This window comes from Dermacentor albipictus, chromosome 7 (genome assembly GCF_038994185.2).
Source record: "Dermacentor albipictus isolate Rhodes 1998 colony chromosome 7, USDA_Dalb.pri_finalv2, whole genome shotgun sequence".
NCBI classification, from domain to species: Eukaryota; Metazoa; Arthropoda; class Arachnida; order Ixodida; family Ixodidae; genus Dermacentor; species Dermacentor albipictus.
In genome coordinates this window covers 98,497,234-98,513,837 of record NC_091827.1, presented here as the reverse complement: position 1 = coordinate 98,513,837, position 16,604 = coordinate 98,497,234, and the positions used below count along the sequence as shown (strand labels likewise).

The 16,604-nt window shown below is 42.3% G+C and overlaps 1 protein-coding gene and 1 long non-coding RNA gene across 5 annotated transcripts in view; one reads left to right on the top strand and one right to left on the bottom strand.

Annotated features, from left to right (window-relative positions):
* Positions 1–16,604, top strand: part of LOC135916830 (uncharacterized) — a 58,903-nt gene that overhangs the window by 10,499 nt on the left and 31,800 nt on the right. The window lies entirely within an intron of this gene.
* LOC135916829 (uncharacterized) lies at positions 1,817–15,137 on the bottom strand. Its single transcript, XM_065450262.2, has 6 exons — positions 14,924–15,137; positions 12,893–13,377; positions 10,715–11,007; positions 9,983–10,168; positions 7,012–7,788; positions 1,817–3,428 (listed from the first exon to the last, which is right to left on the bottom strand). Exons 1-6 carry the CDS (start codon positions 15,100–15,102, stop codon positions 3,057–3,059), a joined length of 2,292 nt encoding a protein of 763 aa, XP_065306334.1. The 5' UTR covers positions 15,103–15,137; the 3' UTR covers positions 1,817–3,056.

Below are 16,604 nucleotides of genomic sequence, written 5' to 3'. Positions count from 1 at the left end.
GTGACGTATGGCGTAGCAAATATTGTGTAGCCCCTTCATAAGAGAACATCTGAAGTATTGTATTGCTCCGTTATACAAAAATAGCTCCTTCATTTTGATTGCACTGGTTTGACTTTGGTTTTAGCCATCCAGTACATTGCACAAGAAATTGCCCCTAACTCTCTAAAGGCTTTATTGCTCTGCCCTGCATACAATCGCATTATTTTTCATGTAGTGATATAGCCAGCGTAAAGCAAAATTTGTGATATGGTAAGGCAAACAGGAACATCAATTATATTTCAATCCAAAGCCAAAAAAAATTTGCAATGGCGAATCATATGTATTTGAAGTACAAGCATGTGTTTCTCCTCTTCAATTGTACATAGTGAATTTAGAACACCCCAAATAAAGCACTTATCTGACATGGCTGTTGTCTATTGAAGTCGTATATAGCAGATATACTTCGTATGGACAGTCTCTCTAAATCTCAGCCAGGTATGAGTTTGCCATGCTTATTGTTGTGTGGTTTCTGTAGCACAAACCAAACTTACCAAGCTATCAGTAGCAGTTTGCATCGACAGCTGCCAAGGAATGGCAGGGAAGCAGAGCAAATTATTTCTTAACGACAAGGTACATACAGTAGGCCTACATTGGAGCACAGAGTTTGAGGCAAATCTAGTCGGAAGTATGAGCTTCTCTGCCATAGCAGCTATGCTGAATAGGAAACCAGTCACAGATGGCAGATATAGCATTCAGTAATCTAAAATCTCAAGTTCACTGGTCAGGAAGGCTGGCTGTCAAGGCTATACTGCGGGCAACAACCAGATGGCTGTTCACAAGGATACCTATGAAAAAATATTGGCTTCTGCAGTGGACCAGCTGTTGTGAATGCAGTAAAATTTATAAAGTAGATCCGTACAAATAGTACACCCATTTTTACAGGCATTTGCCACTGATAAAGCGCACTTCAACATATGAAGTATGGACTGCCACTAACACGTATTGTCTTTCAAAATGAATATTTGGGGCATTACCACAAGTTAGGGAGCAAAGTCATGCTGACAAATTATAGCGCACACAAGCCATTTATTTTCATGCAAGACTGGTCTCCTACATGAAGGAAAGGTGTGTATCAACGCTATTCTCTTCCTGAACAACCTCTCGTCCTGTTCTTCATGAAAGTTTAAACAATCCCCCATTGTTGGAAATCTGTTCCAACAGAAATTTCAACATTCACCTATTGTACATAATTTATACAACCAGTAGCCACACACAGCACTATTCACGAGATGTGTACATTTTGGACCATTGATTCCACTTTGACGAATCTATTAATCTTATTGAAAATGGTGGGAAAAAAGAATGGTGCTCAAGAAACTAACAGTGGCTAGTCCTTTCTGTTCTGTTGCTTGAGGTGTTTTGCAGTAGTAATTTCATAAAAAAAAAGCTTCTGCTCCTTTCCAGGTAGTTTGCATTTAGTGTACAAAACCAACATAAACAGCAGAGCATCTCGCTCATGCTATGCATTTGAAATACCAAAGCACATAATTGTTTAAGTTGCAAAAAAAATTTTCGGGGTATCTTATTTATTTATTGCCAAAATTTTCTATAAATGCAAATTGTCAGACAACACCAGACCCTAACTGATTGTAGACGCTGCGCACGAGGGAGTGCGGCCTCTGTAAATCAGAAGGCAGGTCAGCTGAAAAAGTTCTTTCGTTGGGGCATTTCATGATGCTCGATTTCAGGGCATCACAGGAAAATGTTAGAAGTACTGAAGCAACACTGCCACGACATTTTTCATTTATTTATTGCTCTCATAGACACTTCTCAGGTCATTAACAATAGCAGGAGGCTTCATCCGCTCTACCAAGCAAGAGCGCCCCTAAAAATACAAAATGTGCACCTCCTCCTCCGCCCTAGTTTATTGCTTCAAGTGACATGAAAGTGACCGATGGTAACCTTTCATCAAAAACCAACAATTCCTTTGACATAGTAAACAGACATCTGAGAGTAAGCACGCATCAGGCCAGTGTGTGCCCCTTTTCAAATGTAACCTCCTTTAGGCCCCATGGATATCGGTGACCAGCCAGCGTAACACCATTTTAAACAGTATTCGTCACTTATAACGCTGGTTGGTTCTCTGGTGAACTCCCCTCATAATCCTTACCCAAGTGAAATTCAAAGGAATGAGGTCAGGACGAGGGTCTGTGATAGGCAATGCAAGGGTTGCCATGGAGGCAGACAGAGCAGCGACGATAAATCGTGACTCGTTCCACACATTTGACTTTGAACTACGTCCCATTTTTGAAAGATGCTGCATACCTCCTCCACAAGCCAAAACAGGAAGCAGAAGCACAAATTCTTTTGACAGCACCTTGGGATATTTCATGGCTATCAAAGCAGAACCAGTTTTGCCAAATAAAAGTGAAACTTCATGGTCGGCACAAAGTGGCCTGTCTGCCAGAAAGCACTGTCAAGAAGGACAAGTTGGTCAACTGCTTACGACTAGCACTAACCGTTCAACAGGCGCTAGTTCAGTACATTTCTTCTACACCGCGCAGCACTCTGTATGTATGTCCTCATTCTTTCTGCCATCCATGTTTTATCTGAGCTTTACTTAAGATGTTCAAGCAGGATAATGGAATCCTTAAAGGGACACTAAAGGCAAAGAACAATTAACAATGTAGTTGAGGCATTTGATAAGGCTATTCAATTGGGAGGGCTAGGGCAAACGATATGACTTGTTCGGAGTGAAAATCACAAGCAAGCACTGCCACATCCTAGAGGGTTTGATTATTCGAAGCATCCCCAAAAGACAGTGCATAATGGCATGACCCACCAATGCTATTATCATTTTCTGGTAATGCTTAGCTAATTCCATGCACTTTACTATTCGTGAAACACGGCTCAGTATCCTTAACCGAAGTGACAATTCAAGTTAAACGACTATGCAATGTGCTGTTGCACGACTAACACTTGGTATGGCTGCAGCACAGCAAGAGTAGTTTGTATGCCCTCCACAGGCCCTGGGCGCTGCCTCTTCAAACATTCATGAATGCTGCCTACTCTTGTGCTCAGTGCCTAGTTCCATGGGACTTCGCATGGGGCACACCACACTTCACGCTTAAGTGCAGTGCATGTGCACGCTTGGCCTTTTGATGTTTGGAGGGGCGACCCTCTCGCAGTCTGCCAGAGCCTCTACCCACACCAGGCCGACGTCTAGCTATTCCAGTCGGCTGAACTTTGATGGTGCGGCCACGCCTTCTAGCACTTGTAAAAGCAGCCTTCTGGGCAAGATAAGAGGCAATCACTTGGGGCTCCTTGTGCACTTTCTTCATTTCTGCCAGCACCTGTTCAAGTACAGTGAGATAATAGGTGTTGTCAGCAGCCAAGGAGTAGTAGCGCCACTCCTCCTCCTGGATTTGTTTGAGCACCTCGGCAGCATCCTGGGCAAAAAAATAAATAAAACAAAACACAAAAATTAAATACACTGTCCCACTGTTTGCTAAATTATAATACCCTTTCCATCCTCATTTATGCTACATAAGCCTCCCCCATGTAGAATCTTCCCTATGCTTGCTGCTGAGTTGATGTATGGTGACCAGATATTTAAAGTTAAGTCTGAACTCACGCGCAAGCTGTAAAGATTCTACACACACTCACACAGTGTGAGCACTGAGCCCATCATGACCTGCTAGTAGGAAGAATTAGAGCACTTCACCACAGGACAAGCCACTCGTACTCTGGCGTGCGTTTCACTGCACATACTTCATGTCCCCAGGACTACACAGTCATCCTCATTACTAACACCCCTGACATTTATAACCAACTGTTCATGACAATCATGCGGAACAATTCAAATATATTTTCCCACTCTTTCAATTCTTGCTGCACTAGTATATGCTGACACCAAGTTTAGCAGGCTTCTCTAGGATGAAAAAAATCACAAGTAGTACTGTATGTAATGCGATGAGGCTAACTAAAACTGCTGCAGTTCACCAACATAGGGTCCAGAGGAATAATACGAAAATACTTGGCTTTGCAGAAAAATAATGTACTGCAGCTCATTAACAGCACTGCTGAAATTATTATCACTGACAGAATACTGAGCTTTTCAACGTTTAAAAAGATCGTGTATAGACCATATCAGCACAAAAATGTGCAAACATAGTTCATTTGGCTGTGTTATTAAGGGAAAAAAATCGGACCACTACTTTATTGCTAAAGCAGTTTCAGGAGATGCTGTTGCTTTAACCGAAACAAAGATTGTCGAGAAATATGTTTTGAATTCTAATGACGTAGATAAACGTGTGAGAACATTTAACTGGGACTCCCTAAGGCGGCACAGCCACCTAAAGGCTTACGAACTATTTGTAGAGGCCGTTACAGAGATGTACCTTTGCTCCGAAAAGAAAATAAAGCTTAAGAAAAGAAATAAAAAAGAGCTTGTGGATTGATAACGAAATAATGGAGCTTTGCAGCATTAAAAGCAAACTCCTCAGAAAATGCCAAGATAAACCCGGCGACGCTCTTGCAAGAGAAGAATTTAGGCAGATGAGAAACAAAGTAAACGCAAAAATTGGACTAGCTAAGAAGCGCTACCACACAGGCAAGTTTGCAGCCTGCAGTCGTAATACCGGTGAAACATGGAACTTGGTTAACCTTCTAATAGGGAGACCTGAAAGAAAGAGTATATTGATAATACTCTTGCGGACACCTTTCTCGAGTGACCTGCTGTCCAGATAGCGAATTATATTAACAAACACTTTATCAAGTCAGTAAACATCATCACAAATGGGTGCATACCAGCAAATCTCCAAAACAATGTTACGTTCTCTAACATTCATACTGCTTTTCTGCCTACTGTTGATGAAGCAGAATTGTGGGATATAATACGATCCATGAGCTTAACAATATCTCCAGGTTTTTATAAAATTAGGATAAGCTGCGAATTTTGATGTGCTCAAATCAATACTTCTTTACATCTTAAATGAAACATTAAAAACCGGTCAGATACATGAAAACATGAAAGTTAGCATTGCGAGACCTCTTTATAAGAAAGGATCTCGAAAACTTTATGAGAATTACCGACCAATTTTAATTCTTTCGTCTTTGGCAAGCATATCGGAAAAGATAGTCTTATGTTAATATGGCCTCATTCTGTGAAAAGTTTTGCCTTATTAACCCAGCACAAATTGGCCTTCGCTCGGGGCAGAGTACTGTGGGCCTGTTGGAAGATTTTAATGACTATATCTATAACAAAATCGATAAAAATAATGTTGTTTTGACTCTTTTTGTTGACACATTAGAGCATGAACGGTTACTATCAAAACTAAGCAGATGTGGTTTGAGAGGCCCGTATTACTCATTTTAAAAAAATTATTTAACAGGCAGACAGCAGTGTGTCCGTGTGGCGGAGTCCTATAGTTCTTTGTTGTGTGTTAAATCAGGGGTACCGCAAGGGTCCATATCGGGACCGCTTTTGTTTAACATTTACATGAATGATCTTGCTTGCGTACCACTAAAATCAATTTATTTTTATGCTGATGACACTGCTTTAGTTGTATCGAACAAACTTTTGAACGAAGCCACTAGAGTATTACAGTATGATGTCTGTAAACTACTTGATTGGTTCATTAAAAACAAAATGTTTATTAATAAATCGAAGACCAATCTGATATGTTTTCACAGCCCATATAAAGCGGTCACAGATATTTCCCCCGTTTATCTCCCCATCAGCGACTGACTTGCATGCTCATGTCCTCCGGTAACACTGGTAAATAACACAAAATACCTCGGGCTACACATTGACGACACGTTGTCATGGAATGTCCGCATTGAAGAGCTCGAAAGGCGCTTACGTGCTGTGTGCGCTCAGTTGCATGCCCCAAAATCTTTCTGCGATGTAAATGTTCGTAAAATGGTTTATAAAGCACTTGGTGAATCGATCATAAGGTACGAAATAAGAATTTATGGCTTTGCTTCTTCTAGTAGAATTGCCTACAGCCTCTCGTATAGCACACTTGGCCATGGGGAAGACGTCTTGCCTAGCATGTACCAGTCAGACATGTTGTTTGTCGAGCAACAAGTTTTGTTCGACGCCATGTGTAAGAGTTGTTTTTCTACTAAATTCAAAAACGAACAGAAAATCTCGCAGCTCACGTCAGACAGAAAAATATGTGGTACCTCGTGTGTACACAAACTACGGCAAGAGGACTCGCGCTTTCTACGTGCCGGCTAATTTCAATAAATTGAACGAGAATGATATCGCAGGAACATTTAAGGTCATGTGTGATACGTAATGCCCGTAATTTTTAAACTTTTCTTCGTGATTTGAAGCATGCGAACCCGATTGTGAAGTCATCTTTAATGTCAATGTCTTTTTTCCTGTTGATGCAACATTATCTTTTGTTTGCAATATCATCTTTTTGCAATGCTATTTCTTCCTATATTTGTTTCTTTCTTATTTATTTGTACACATATCAGTACTACCAGCCGACTACTTAGCCTCGCACACAAGTAATGTTGCTTATGCGGGCTGGATTTGTAACCATGACACGACTGGATGTAATAAAGATCATTATTATTATTATAAAAAAAATAAGTGATGGCATGGTAAATCAATGTTAAAGCAACTTAACTTACTGCTTCATAACCAGAAGTTGAACCAGATTCACTCTTGCCTGGTAATATCAACGACCTAATTTTAGTTATATTATGCATGCAGAAGCAGCAAGACAAGAAAAATTGCAGGCAACACACGTTTGAGAGTATTCCTGTACTAACGAAAGCTGTGCAATCATACCAACTACCTAGATTGCAATACTTGTGGGAATGTGGGGATTAAACTTTGGCAAATTTCTGAATGCAAAGTTCATACAACATACCTTAAAAGCAAGCAGTTTCCTAGTTAAATACCTGGAGAAGCTTTTTGTACAAACAATGACATGAGAATTTAGGAGACAGCATTCACATTGGCCCACACTTAAAGCTTCTATGAAAGCCCCTATAAGACAGTGCGACACACACCTGGCGACGTTCGTTGGAATTGGAGCACTCCAAGTGATGTTGGTCAAGCTCTATTGGCTCATCCTGAGGCTCAGGTGCATGTTGGCTGCGTACTTCCTGAGCAGTGCTGGTGGACGGGAGCTCTGGCAGCACCTCACGGAAGCTTCCAAAGAAACTTTTGTCAGGGCACTTGTCACCCAGGGCAAGGATACCTAACTTATGCCGGTCATCGGGTTTCAGTATTGGGGCATTTGGAAATCCTCCCCCATAGATGCTATGAACCAATGCTTGATGCTTGCAGAATGCCCCTTGTTGGCCATTTCTACAAGTGCAAGTGCCGACGTCTTGCCAAACGTGATAAATCTTACCATCTTCCTGCCCACTGGGCACCTGGTACAGGCTATCACCAAGAGCACACACCGACTGTGCAACACTTTCAGGCATCCTGTGCACAAGCTTGCTATAGAAGATTTGGTGAGCTGGCACACGGTTGTATGCATGATTAAGCAGTCTTCTCGAAAAGTAGTCCTCCCAGACTGTTGCCACAAGGTCCACAAGGGCAACTACATTATATGCCTTTTGCCTGCCAAGCACCACATCCTTCAGTACACGAATAGTCGCTTCAGCATAATTGTTTGTGTTGTGGCCTCTCGTCATAAGGCTCAACCGAAAAAAGAGCACCCACTCTTCCTTCCGTTCAAGGAATGCACGTACTCGTGTCACATATGCACGGTGAGGCTTCCGGAGCAACTCTTCAGTGGCAGCAGCTAGCTCTTCCGCTGAAGACGCATACATCACCTGCAGGGGACAGAATAAATGGCTGGTATGCTTAAAGCCACATTTCAGTTGTTTATCTCACATGACTAGACACAATATAGTGAGAATAAGCACACATAGGGCTTTGGTAAAGTTCACAGCTTATTGCCAATTACTTGTTTCAGAGCACTTCCCATATGTAACACAAAATTCAGGCGTCCGCGGTGTACCGTAAGTCTGAATAGGTGAGCATGTAACCAGGCATGCTAAATTAAATATAAATTAATTACGAAACAAGTGCATTCTGAACACAACTTCTGCTATTAAAATAATATTTTTGTGAATAATGTGGCACTTCATATTGTTGCAAGAGCGATGCAAAAGTAATCACAACAAAATTGATTATATATATAAGTTGAGTGTCAATTGTTCTCGTGCTAAAAATGTCGTATGCCAACAGATGTTATAGACGAACAACAGAGCAGCAACTTCATCAACTTTGGCATCAGGCTCTACTGTCACCAATGCGACAATGTTTTTGAGCATTCATCGATAATCAAGAACATGAGCATGGAATTTCTTATGCCTGAATGGTGTAGAACGGGTGGAAGCAGTGAACACCATAAATGGCTGATTTACATAAGCAGGCTCAAAATGTTTTGCTGGCGCTGTAACCTGTTAGATAACATTCAAGCTTACAGAAGGCACAGGGAGATAGGTTACTGAATTAGATAATTTTACAGCGACAAAAATAGTCATCAGAATGTTTCACATTTGCACTCTGAAAATGCCTTCCTTGAATTATCACAAATGAAGTTCACACTTTTAACACTCAACGCTATATACGGTTCCATAAAAAAAGCAGCTGTATGACATTTTTAACACAAGAAGAATCGCCACTCAACTTTGCATATATACATAAATAATCAATTTAGGAGGCTGACTTAAACCCATTTCCCTTTTGTTCGTGTTGCTATTACAGTCGTCCTGATGTCAGCAGTTTCTATAAGTAACATGCTGGCTTCTTGTGCAAGCTTTTTACAAGCACCCGCATTGAACAATATAGGCACTCGAAATGAAAATTCTATTTTGGGCGTGTGCTGTAAACTAAATGAAATTCTTCTGGGTCTCGGGCCATTCATGTAGTCGAAAAACACAGAAGCTGATGGCACAGCAAATCACTACACTGGCATTCACATGAACTGCTCTGCCTGTTGCGATAACTTACTTTAACATCCATGGTGCTGCACATCAGTGCAGTTGTGCTTGAACAAAATATTTTTATTCAATTAAATTTGGCTACTCTTCTACATGCAATGCACAACTTGGCACTCGAGCCCTTACACTTTCAGCTTTACAGTTCATCAAAGGGAGCGTTATAGTGGTAATTCTTTGAAGTCATTTCTGCTTCAAGGCCATTCTCCAATTAGATTGCTTAACACTGCTTTATTGAAGTAGGTAAAGCCAAATATGGTTTAATGCTGGCTGTCCCGTTATGTGCCTGCTAATATTTTGGTCATTGGAAGTTGTAGGTTCTTGCTTCATAACAGTGTGACCAGTGTCGAGTTTTTCACCGGTCGATCTGGAGCAGCCACTGCAATCCTGGAGTGAGTGCTCGGATTTCACCACCCCGATTCTGCCAGCGGAGAGCAAGAGTGCTCCGCGGTGGATCATACGACAATTCTGTGCTCACATGTCACACAAACAGACTTCAGCTCTGTCTGTCTACATGGCTACTATAGTCGCCTTCCAACAGCGAGTGGAAGTGATGTATGCTTCTCACCCTATTTCCGCCTGAACCTGCACCTCAGCAGTGGAACAAGTGAGAGCAATCTGGCACAAAGCAAGTTCATGCCACTGTAAAATTATGCCTAATTCAATCGCAAACATCATGCCTGATTCTATCACTATAAATAATGGTCTTTTCATTTCCACCTACATGTCATGACACGTTCTGGGTAGTTGTTACTCCATATGATATGCGAAAGCTGTACAGGGGTGCAATGACGGACAACATAGTGGAAAATCCCGGATAACTTTTGACCACCTAGAGCCTTGTAATGAGTGCTAAAAGGTTATCACTTGCAGGAGTGTTTTTACATTTTGCTCCTATCAAGGGGCTGCAATTTTGGGTTCAAATACACAACCTTTTGTGCAGTATGGTAGCCACTGAAGCAGTGTCGCAAGCAAAGTTGAGATAATCCACATCATAGCATTGCGCATCACTTTTACGCACCTTCTGGAATGCTGTCATCAGTTCCCGTCTCTCGTCACGAGTGATGCTGCTGCTTGATGCATGCAGCCACCGCCATTCCGCCTGGGCCACGTGGAAATGGCAGAGAAGTTGAGTTGCTTCAGACCATGTTGCTTTCAGAGCTGCTTTTTCTGCCGATGAATTGTCAGTCATGAATGACTGTGGGGTCTGGAAGATATAATTGAACATGTTGGCACTTTTTTTTCTAATTGAAAAGCAGTAAACTCCTTTATACTATCAAGGTTATTTTGTAAATGTGATTCATTTTTGGTTGACAGATAAAAAAACCGATTTGACCTTGGATTAGGATGTACCCCCTCCAAGCAAATTTCACTGCACCAGTGGTGTGTACAAAGGCTGTTAGTCTCAGCGCCTCACAGACTGATTGGCAGGTATGATTGTAAACCCCTCTATTTTGCTTTACTATTATGTATACATGCTTCACTATTATTTAGTTTTGTCAGTTCTGAAATTATCTGACTTAACTGTATCAAAAGACATACTTCAATTAAACTTCTGCCATTGAATAACGAGTGCGAATTACAGGTGCTCTTTTGCAAGCATATTACAGAACCTGATTATTGCACAATGTCAGATGTCGTGCTCAGAAGAAATTTGATGTATTTTCTTTTCATTTACAACCCACTCTAATCATTTTAGTAATTCAGACTTTTACATCAGCCCAGTTGTACTTTAAAAGTATAGCTTACTTACATGTAAGCCACCAAAACAGAATGGATATTTCTGTTTCAAGAGGCCAAATGCTGTCTTGTAGCTTTCCGTTGTCTGGGAATTGTGCATAAGCACAGCGATCGGTATAGCACCGACTGGAGTAGCTGTGAGCACTACTGTAACGGTAGCCTGTGACTCGTCACAGGAAGCTGTTGAGTCCAAAAAGATGATCTCGCTTGCAGCTTCCAAGCCTTGTGTCCGCTGCATGATCCTTGTAACAACCAACACTGCCCAGCAGTTGCCATCCTTTGACTTGGTCGTGCTAACATTGACCCCTGCAAGAGGTCACAGATAAGAAGTTAAAAAGAGCAGTGTTTGAACATTTATTTTGTCACTTCTAAAACATTGCATTGCCTTATCAGCATCTTTTAGCCTGACGGAACCAAAGCCACTTTCAGCACGATAGTATGGCAGTACAATTTTACCCTTCAAGCTAAGAAATGCATATTAGTGCAAGCAGAGAAACTCTGAAAGTAGTGGAAAGAAACTGAGTGGTGCACCAAACTTCAACTGCTTTATTGAGAGCAGTGTAAAAAAGTACACCAAATGAGCATGTGTGCAATGGTTACTTCAAGAAGTCTAGAAACATGTCAAACAGCTGCTTGTCATTCCCAAACAGATAAACAGAAGTGCCGATAATGCAGTGCGTGCCTCTTGATATAAAATGCCTCCAACTCCCATGTGAACGTGGCACTACTTCTGCCAAGTACCTTAATCTCACGAAGTGGCTCATATGGGCATGCAATACACTGTGCAGGAAAGTGCACACTACTTCCGTCGTTTAACGATAGCTCATGCTCCCATGCTGTCGTTGACTAAGGATACAGTTTGTTCTACATTATATTTCCACTGAACAGCAGTATTTCACATGTTGTGCCAATCATGAATTTGACGTAAAGTCTGGCATGCTTCTTCTGGCATATGAGCTTCTTGTCAGCGCAGCTGAACAAGCATGCCAGACCTTACATGAAATGCACAACAGGAGTTGTAAAGGTTCGAATAATACCACCTAGGCAAATTAAAATGCACCTGAAGCATGATGCACAAGTTTTAACTCGCCTTTTTCACTTGCATGTTCAATAGTAATAGGGCTTCGATCGTTGTGCCTGCTGTCCTTTGCAAAGGTCTGCTTGAGCCACAAAATACTCATATATATCCCTATATCAATATGAAAGGTTGCTGTCAGCTTTAATTATAGATAACAATAAAAATTTCACTCCAGAATATGTTACATATGAACAATTGTTTTGTATTGCATTCGAATACTGCCATTTATATATACAGAGTGGTATGCTAAACTTCACCATACATGTCTTTTCTGTCAGCTATTCAACTGTAAATTGCCCTGGAAGTTACTGGTGGAAAATAGATAGCATCTCTTGTACATAAATTCAGTAACAAAAATGTAATACAAACTAAGTACCACCAAATTCAATTTGATCATGCACTTATCTTTCTCCTAAAAATGTGTTTTTATAGCTGCATGTCAAGTGCTTTTCAATAGCTCACTACAATTTGTACATCATTTGTTAAGTTGTGATGATGAATTTGGGACTCTTGAGTCATTGACAGTAGGGCTTTCTTTTTCACTTTCTCTCAAGCACTAGTAAGCTAGCCACTAATTAAACTGTTCACACATTAGCACTTATGTTTCGAGCATTGACGCTAGACAGGTGATGCAGCTGCACCAAGATCATGCATACACATGGTCACTTCAGGCCTTGTGTACAAAATTCAGTAAAGCCATCGCACAGGCACCAAACGTTCAAAAAATTCCTTTGTAGGATAGAAGAACCAGAAGCTTTCTTTTCATATTCAGTGAACTGAAAATTGCACTGCACTTCTTTCTGAACCCAAAGAGCAACAAAATGATAAAGAAGGAAATCTTAATGGAAAGGCCTTATCTCAATGTCTTCAGCCTGCTGCAGGAAGCAAAATGGGATTATTGGGAACTTATAATGGCTTTTTTTTTTAAACTAAGCTCTCGTTTGGCAATTATCAAAAGTTAACCCACAAGGTTGATTCGGCTTTGCATCTCGGTTAGGTGTCACACACAGGATGACTAGAACAGCAAGTGATGACAACTATTTTTGCTACAGCCTTATCAGGAATTCTAGACACTTAAAAGAAAAGCACATTTTACAAGCAGCATCAATGCACCATTTTGATGATACAATGGCGCCTTTTCCTCCAGCTTGCTGAGTGGATCCAGTTCATCACCATAGTTATCTTTGCGCCACATCCTAAACCAGTGGTACACAGTGTTAGCAGATGGATTGAGTGCACCATTTGCCAGTTGCTGGACACCATCATCTTCGACAGCAAGTTTCTGCTGGTGAAGCTGAAGAGACTCTGCAGGTGCAAGGCCATCTTTAAAATAGCTGTGGAAAGTGGCCCGTGTGTCAGCAGAGCTTCGTAGAAGGCGCAGTCCATCAGCACAGCTCAGCTCATGGTTGTGGTCCTCCTTTAGCTTAACGATGGCGCACAAAGGATGCTCCCTCTTCAGAAATGAATCGTTTCTTTGTGTTTGCTTTGTCACAGCCTTGATCTTGATGTCGACAAATGCTGAACAGTTCGTGGACTTCAGGCCAGCGGTCTTGTTGAGGTTACTGTGCTGGCATCTCCATTTCTTGTGAAACACCATCCTTTAAAGAAACAGAGAACAGTAGTTTAGTCATCGAGGACTTTTCTGGTTTTGTAAAGTGCTGCATTCTTTTTCAAATATATGTCTGCCTCGTTAGGTAGCTCGGCACGGTTCTGAATTTTGCAGTTAAATGCCTCGCTTAGATCTGTACTCATTGTTTCTGTATTGCTGCGCAGGTCTCCTAGAAATGTGATATCTATTTTTTTTTATGTATTCTTACCCTGTTTCTTTACGTTCCTTGTTTGGCTTATCAACACGCAATTTGTATGTGCATGTTTATTACCATGTCTTTCATTTCTGTATGTCCACCTGCTATAGTCCCTGATGGGACTGGCAGTATTGAAAATAAAATAAATAAATTATACACATAGGTAACCAGCAGCATTCTTGCTTGTGCCAGTACTGCAATGGTTTATGAATACTTGCATGCACACAAGACAACAGCCTGATGCCTTCGATATGAGTAAGGGCATCATACAATTTACGCTTAGACATGACGCTTATATAGACCTAAAGCTCTCAAAATTCAGAGTTGATCAGAAAATGAAAGCAGCAACAAGTCGCTTGCGCAGCAGGTGGGACTTTACAATATTTAGCACGGCATGCTCCTGATAATTAATACATTAATTTTATGTTCCCTACTTCTTTAGGCTCAAAATAGACGAGGTACGAAAAGTGCCGTGTTCCGCCACTCGTCAAGCTCCTGGCCGAGTCAAGTGCGCGGCAGTGCCACAAATAGCAGAAGCTAGGAACAATACAATCTTCTACAGTAAGCTATGTTCGATGGACACGGGCTACTTCAGCCACCACTTTCCAAACATAAAGAATAGTCGCACAGTATCACGAGAAATTTACTGTGAACACAGGGCTCTTGGTTTCAGTTAAAGAACAACGTTTCAAATATGCTATTCGTACTAGTAATGGGCAGTCTGTGAGCGAACTTCAGTAGCACCGATACCATTTCCACGCCACACCTACGGTTGCAGTGCACGATAACGGCACCATTCAATCACAAGCACAGCGTCGCGCCTTACGACATGATCAAGGCGCATGCAGCGTGTTTGTCCTCCTAGCGAAATACACCCTGTACGAAAATAAGCCGATGTGGTTGAAAAGCGCGGTAGCCTGCGTAACGGGTTGTTGGTTCTTTATTCGAAACGGCGGGAACGACGTCGAGCTTGCGTGCTAGTGTGATGGCTGCCCAATGTCGCCAGCCGCGCGAAAGCATTCGCTTCTAGTTATTATCTTTCGAAGCGACGAGCAATATATTATAATAGCTGCACTGGCTGCAAAGGCTGTGTGGCAGCAACATGAACGAGCTCTTTATTGCAAAGCAAAGCGCGCAGCACATAGTACCTTCTGAAATTTGAGATTTGTTCTATCTTGCGGCCAGCACAAATTTATTACCGTCAGGATAGCACGCACTTTTCGTCGACGTCGTTCCTCGTACCTAATTGGCGCCACGATCACTTTCATGCAGCATATTTGCCTCTGCACCACCTGTAGAAGAAACAGACAATAACCAAGGGCTTCCCCTGCAAACTTGCCTCTTTGGATTTCGGACTTCCCAGTCGACAATCCATGTCGTATTGGTAGTCCGACTGTAGCTGGCGATCCACTCGTACGCGTCCTCGGCAGTGCAGAGGTCAACACGGAGCCATACAACACTCGCTGGGCAGTTCGAACTGGCGTCCAGCTCGCACGTGAACGTTTTGGTGCCCGCCATGCCAGTCGGGACCACGTCGGCGAGAACCACGTGCGCGCGCCAGCGTATAATAAAGAACGAACTGCGTAGGCTCAGTAGGGGGTTGCCGGCAGTCATGGGAAGAGCCGGGCAGGCAACACATGACCTCATGGCGAGAGCCAATAGGGCGCAAGGGCGCCCGGCGGGAGTTGCGCCGTCCTCCTCGGCGTCCTTTTTTTCGCTCTCGCGTGTGGAATCATTCGCGGAAAGCAAAATACGCATCCCGGCCACGGCGGCCCCATCTCAATAGGGTCGAAATCCAAAAACACGCGTGTACCTAAATTAAGGTACAAGTTAAGGGACCCCAGGTAGTAAAATTTATTCCGGAGTCCTCCAGTACTGCGTGCCTCATAATCAGCTCGAGGTTCCGTTGCGTAAAAGCCTATAATATATATATATATATATATATATATATATAGACGAGAAGAAAGGGGGTTAACCGAGGGACCCGATATTTATTAGTCATATAATGAGAAGCCAACAAACACTGACACCAAGTGCAACATAGGGGAAATTGCATGTGCTTAATAAATGAAATAAAGCAATGATTGATTAATGGAATTTAAGTGGATGAAAAAACAACTTGCCGCAGGTGGGAACCGAACCCACAACCTTCGCATGTCGCGTGCGATGCTCTACCAATTGAGCTACCTCGGCGGCGTTTCCCCATCCACTTTCTTGGGTATTTATGTGTACTAGTAGAACCCTGGGAGTGTTAGCCAGCGCCCCCACTCACAGACCTTGGCGGCGGACGTGGAACGTCTTTTTTGCCGCAGGCGTCACGAGAACGTGATCTTTTCGGGTGAAGGCAACTGGTCAATAAACCCACATATGCTACCTGAAGGCATCAATGTTGCCGGATTCGAGACCCTCGTTATGTAATAGACGAGAAAAAGGGGGTTAACCGAGGGACCCGATATTTATTAGTCATATAATGAGAAGCCAACAAACACTGACACCAAGTGCAACATAGGGGAAATTGCATGTGCTTAATAAATGAAATAAAGTAATGATTGAATAATGGAAATTAAAGTGGATGAAAAAACAACTTGCCGCAGGTGGGAACTGAACCCACAACCTCCGCATGTCGCGTACGATGCTCTACCAATTGAGCTACCGCGGCGGCGTTTCCCCATCCACTTTCTTGGGTATTTATGTGTACTAGTAGACCCCTGGGAGTGTTAGCCAGCGCCCCCACTCACAGACCTTGGCGGCGGACCTGGAACGTCTTTTTTGCCGCAGGCGTCACGAGAACGTGATCTTTTCGGGTGAAGGCAACTGGTCAATAAACCCACATATGCTACCTGAAGGCATCAATGTTGCCGGATTCGAGACCCTCGTTATGTAATAGACGAGAAGAAAGGGGGTTAACCGAGGGACCCGATATTTATTAGTCATATAATGAGAAGCCAACAAACACTGACACCAAGTGCAACATAGGGGAAATTGCATGTGCTTAATAAATGAAATAAAGTAATGATTGA

Coding starts and splice junctions, on each gene's coding strand:
- LOC135916829 (XM_065450262.2), bottom strand. CDS start 15,102: ATGGCGGGCACCAAAACGTTCACGTGCGAGCTGGACGCCAGTTCGAAC. Junction 11,008..12,892: donor GCCATTGTATCATCAAAATG/GTGCATTGATGC, acceptor GACCTCTTGCAG/GGGTCAATGTTAGCACGACC. Junction 7,789..9,982: donor TGATGACAGCATTCCAGAAG/GTGCGTAAAAGT, acceptor TGTCCCCTGCAG/GTGATGTATGCGTCTTCAGC.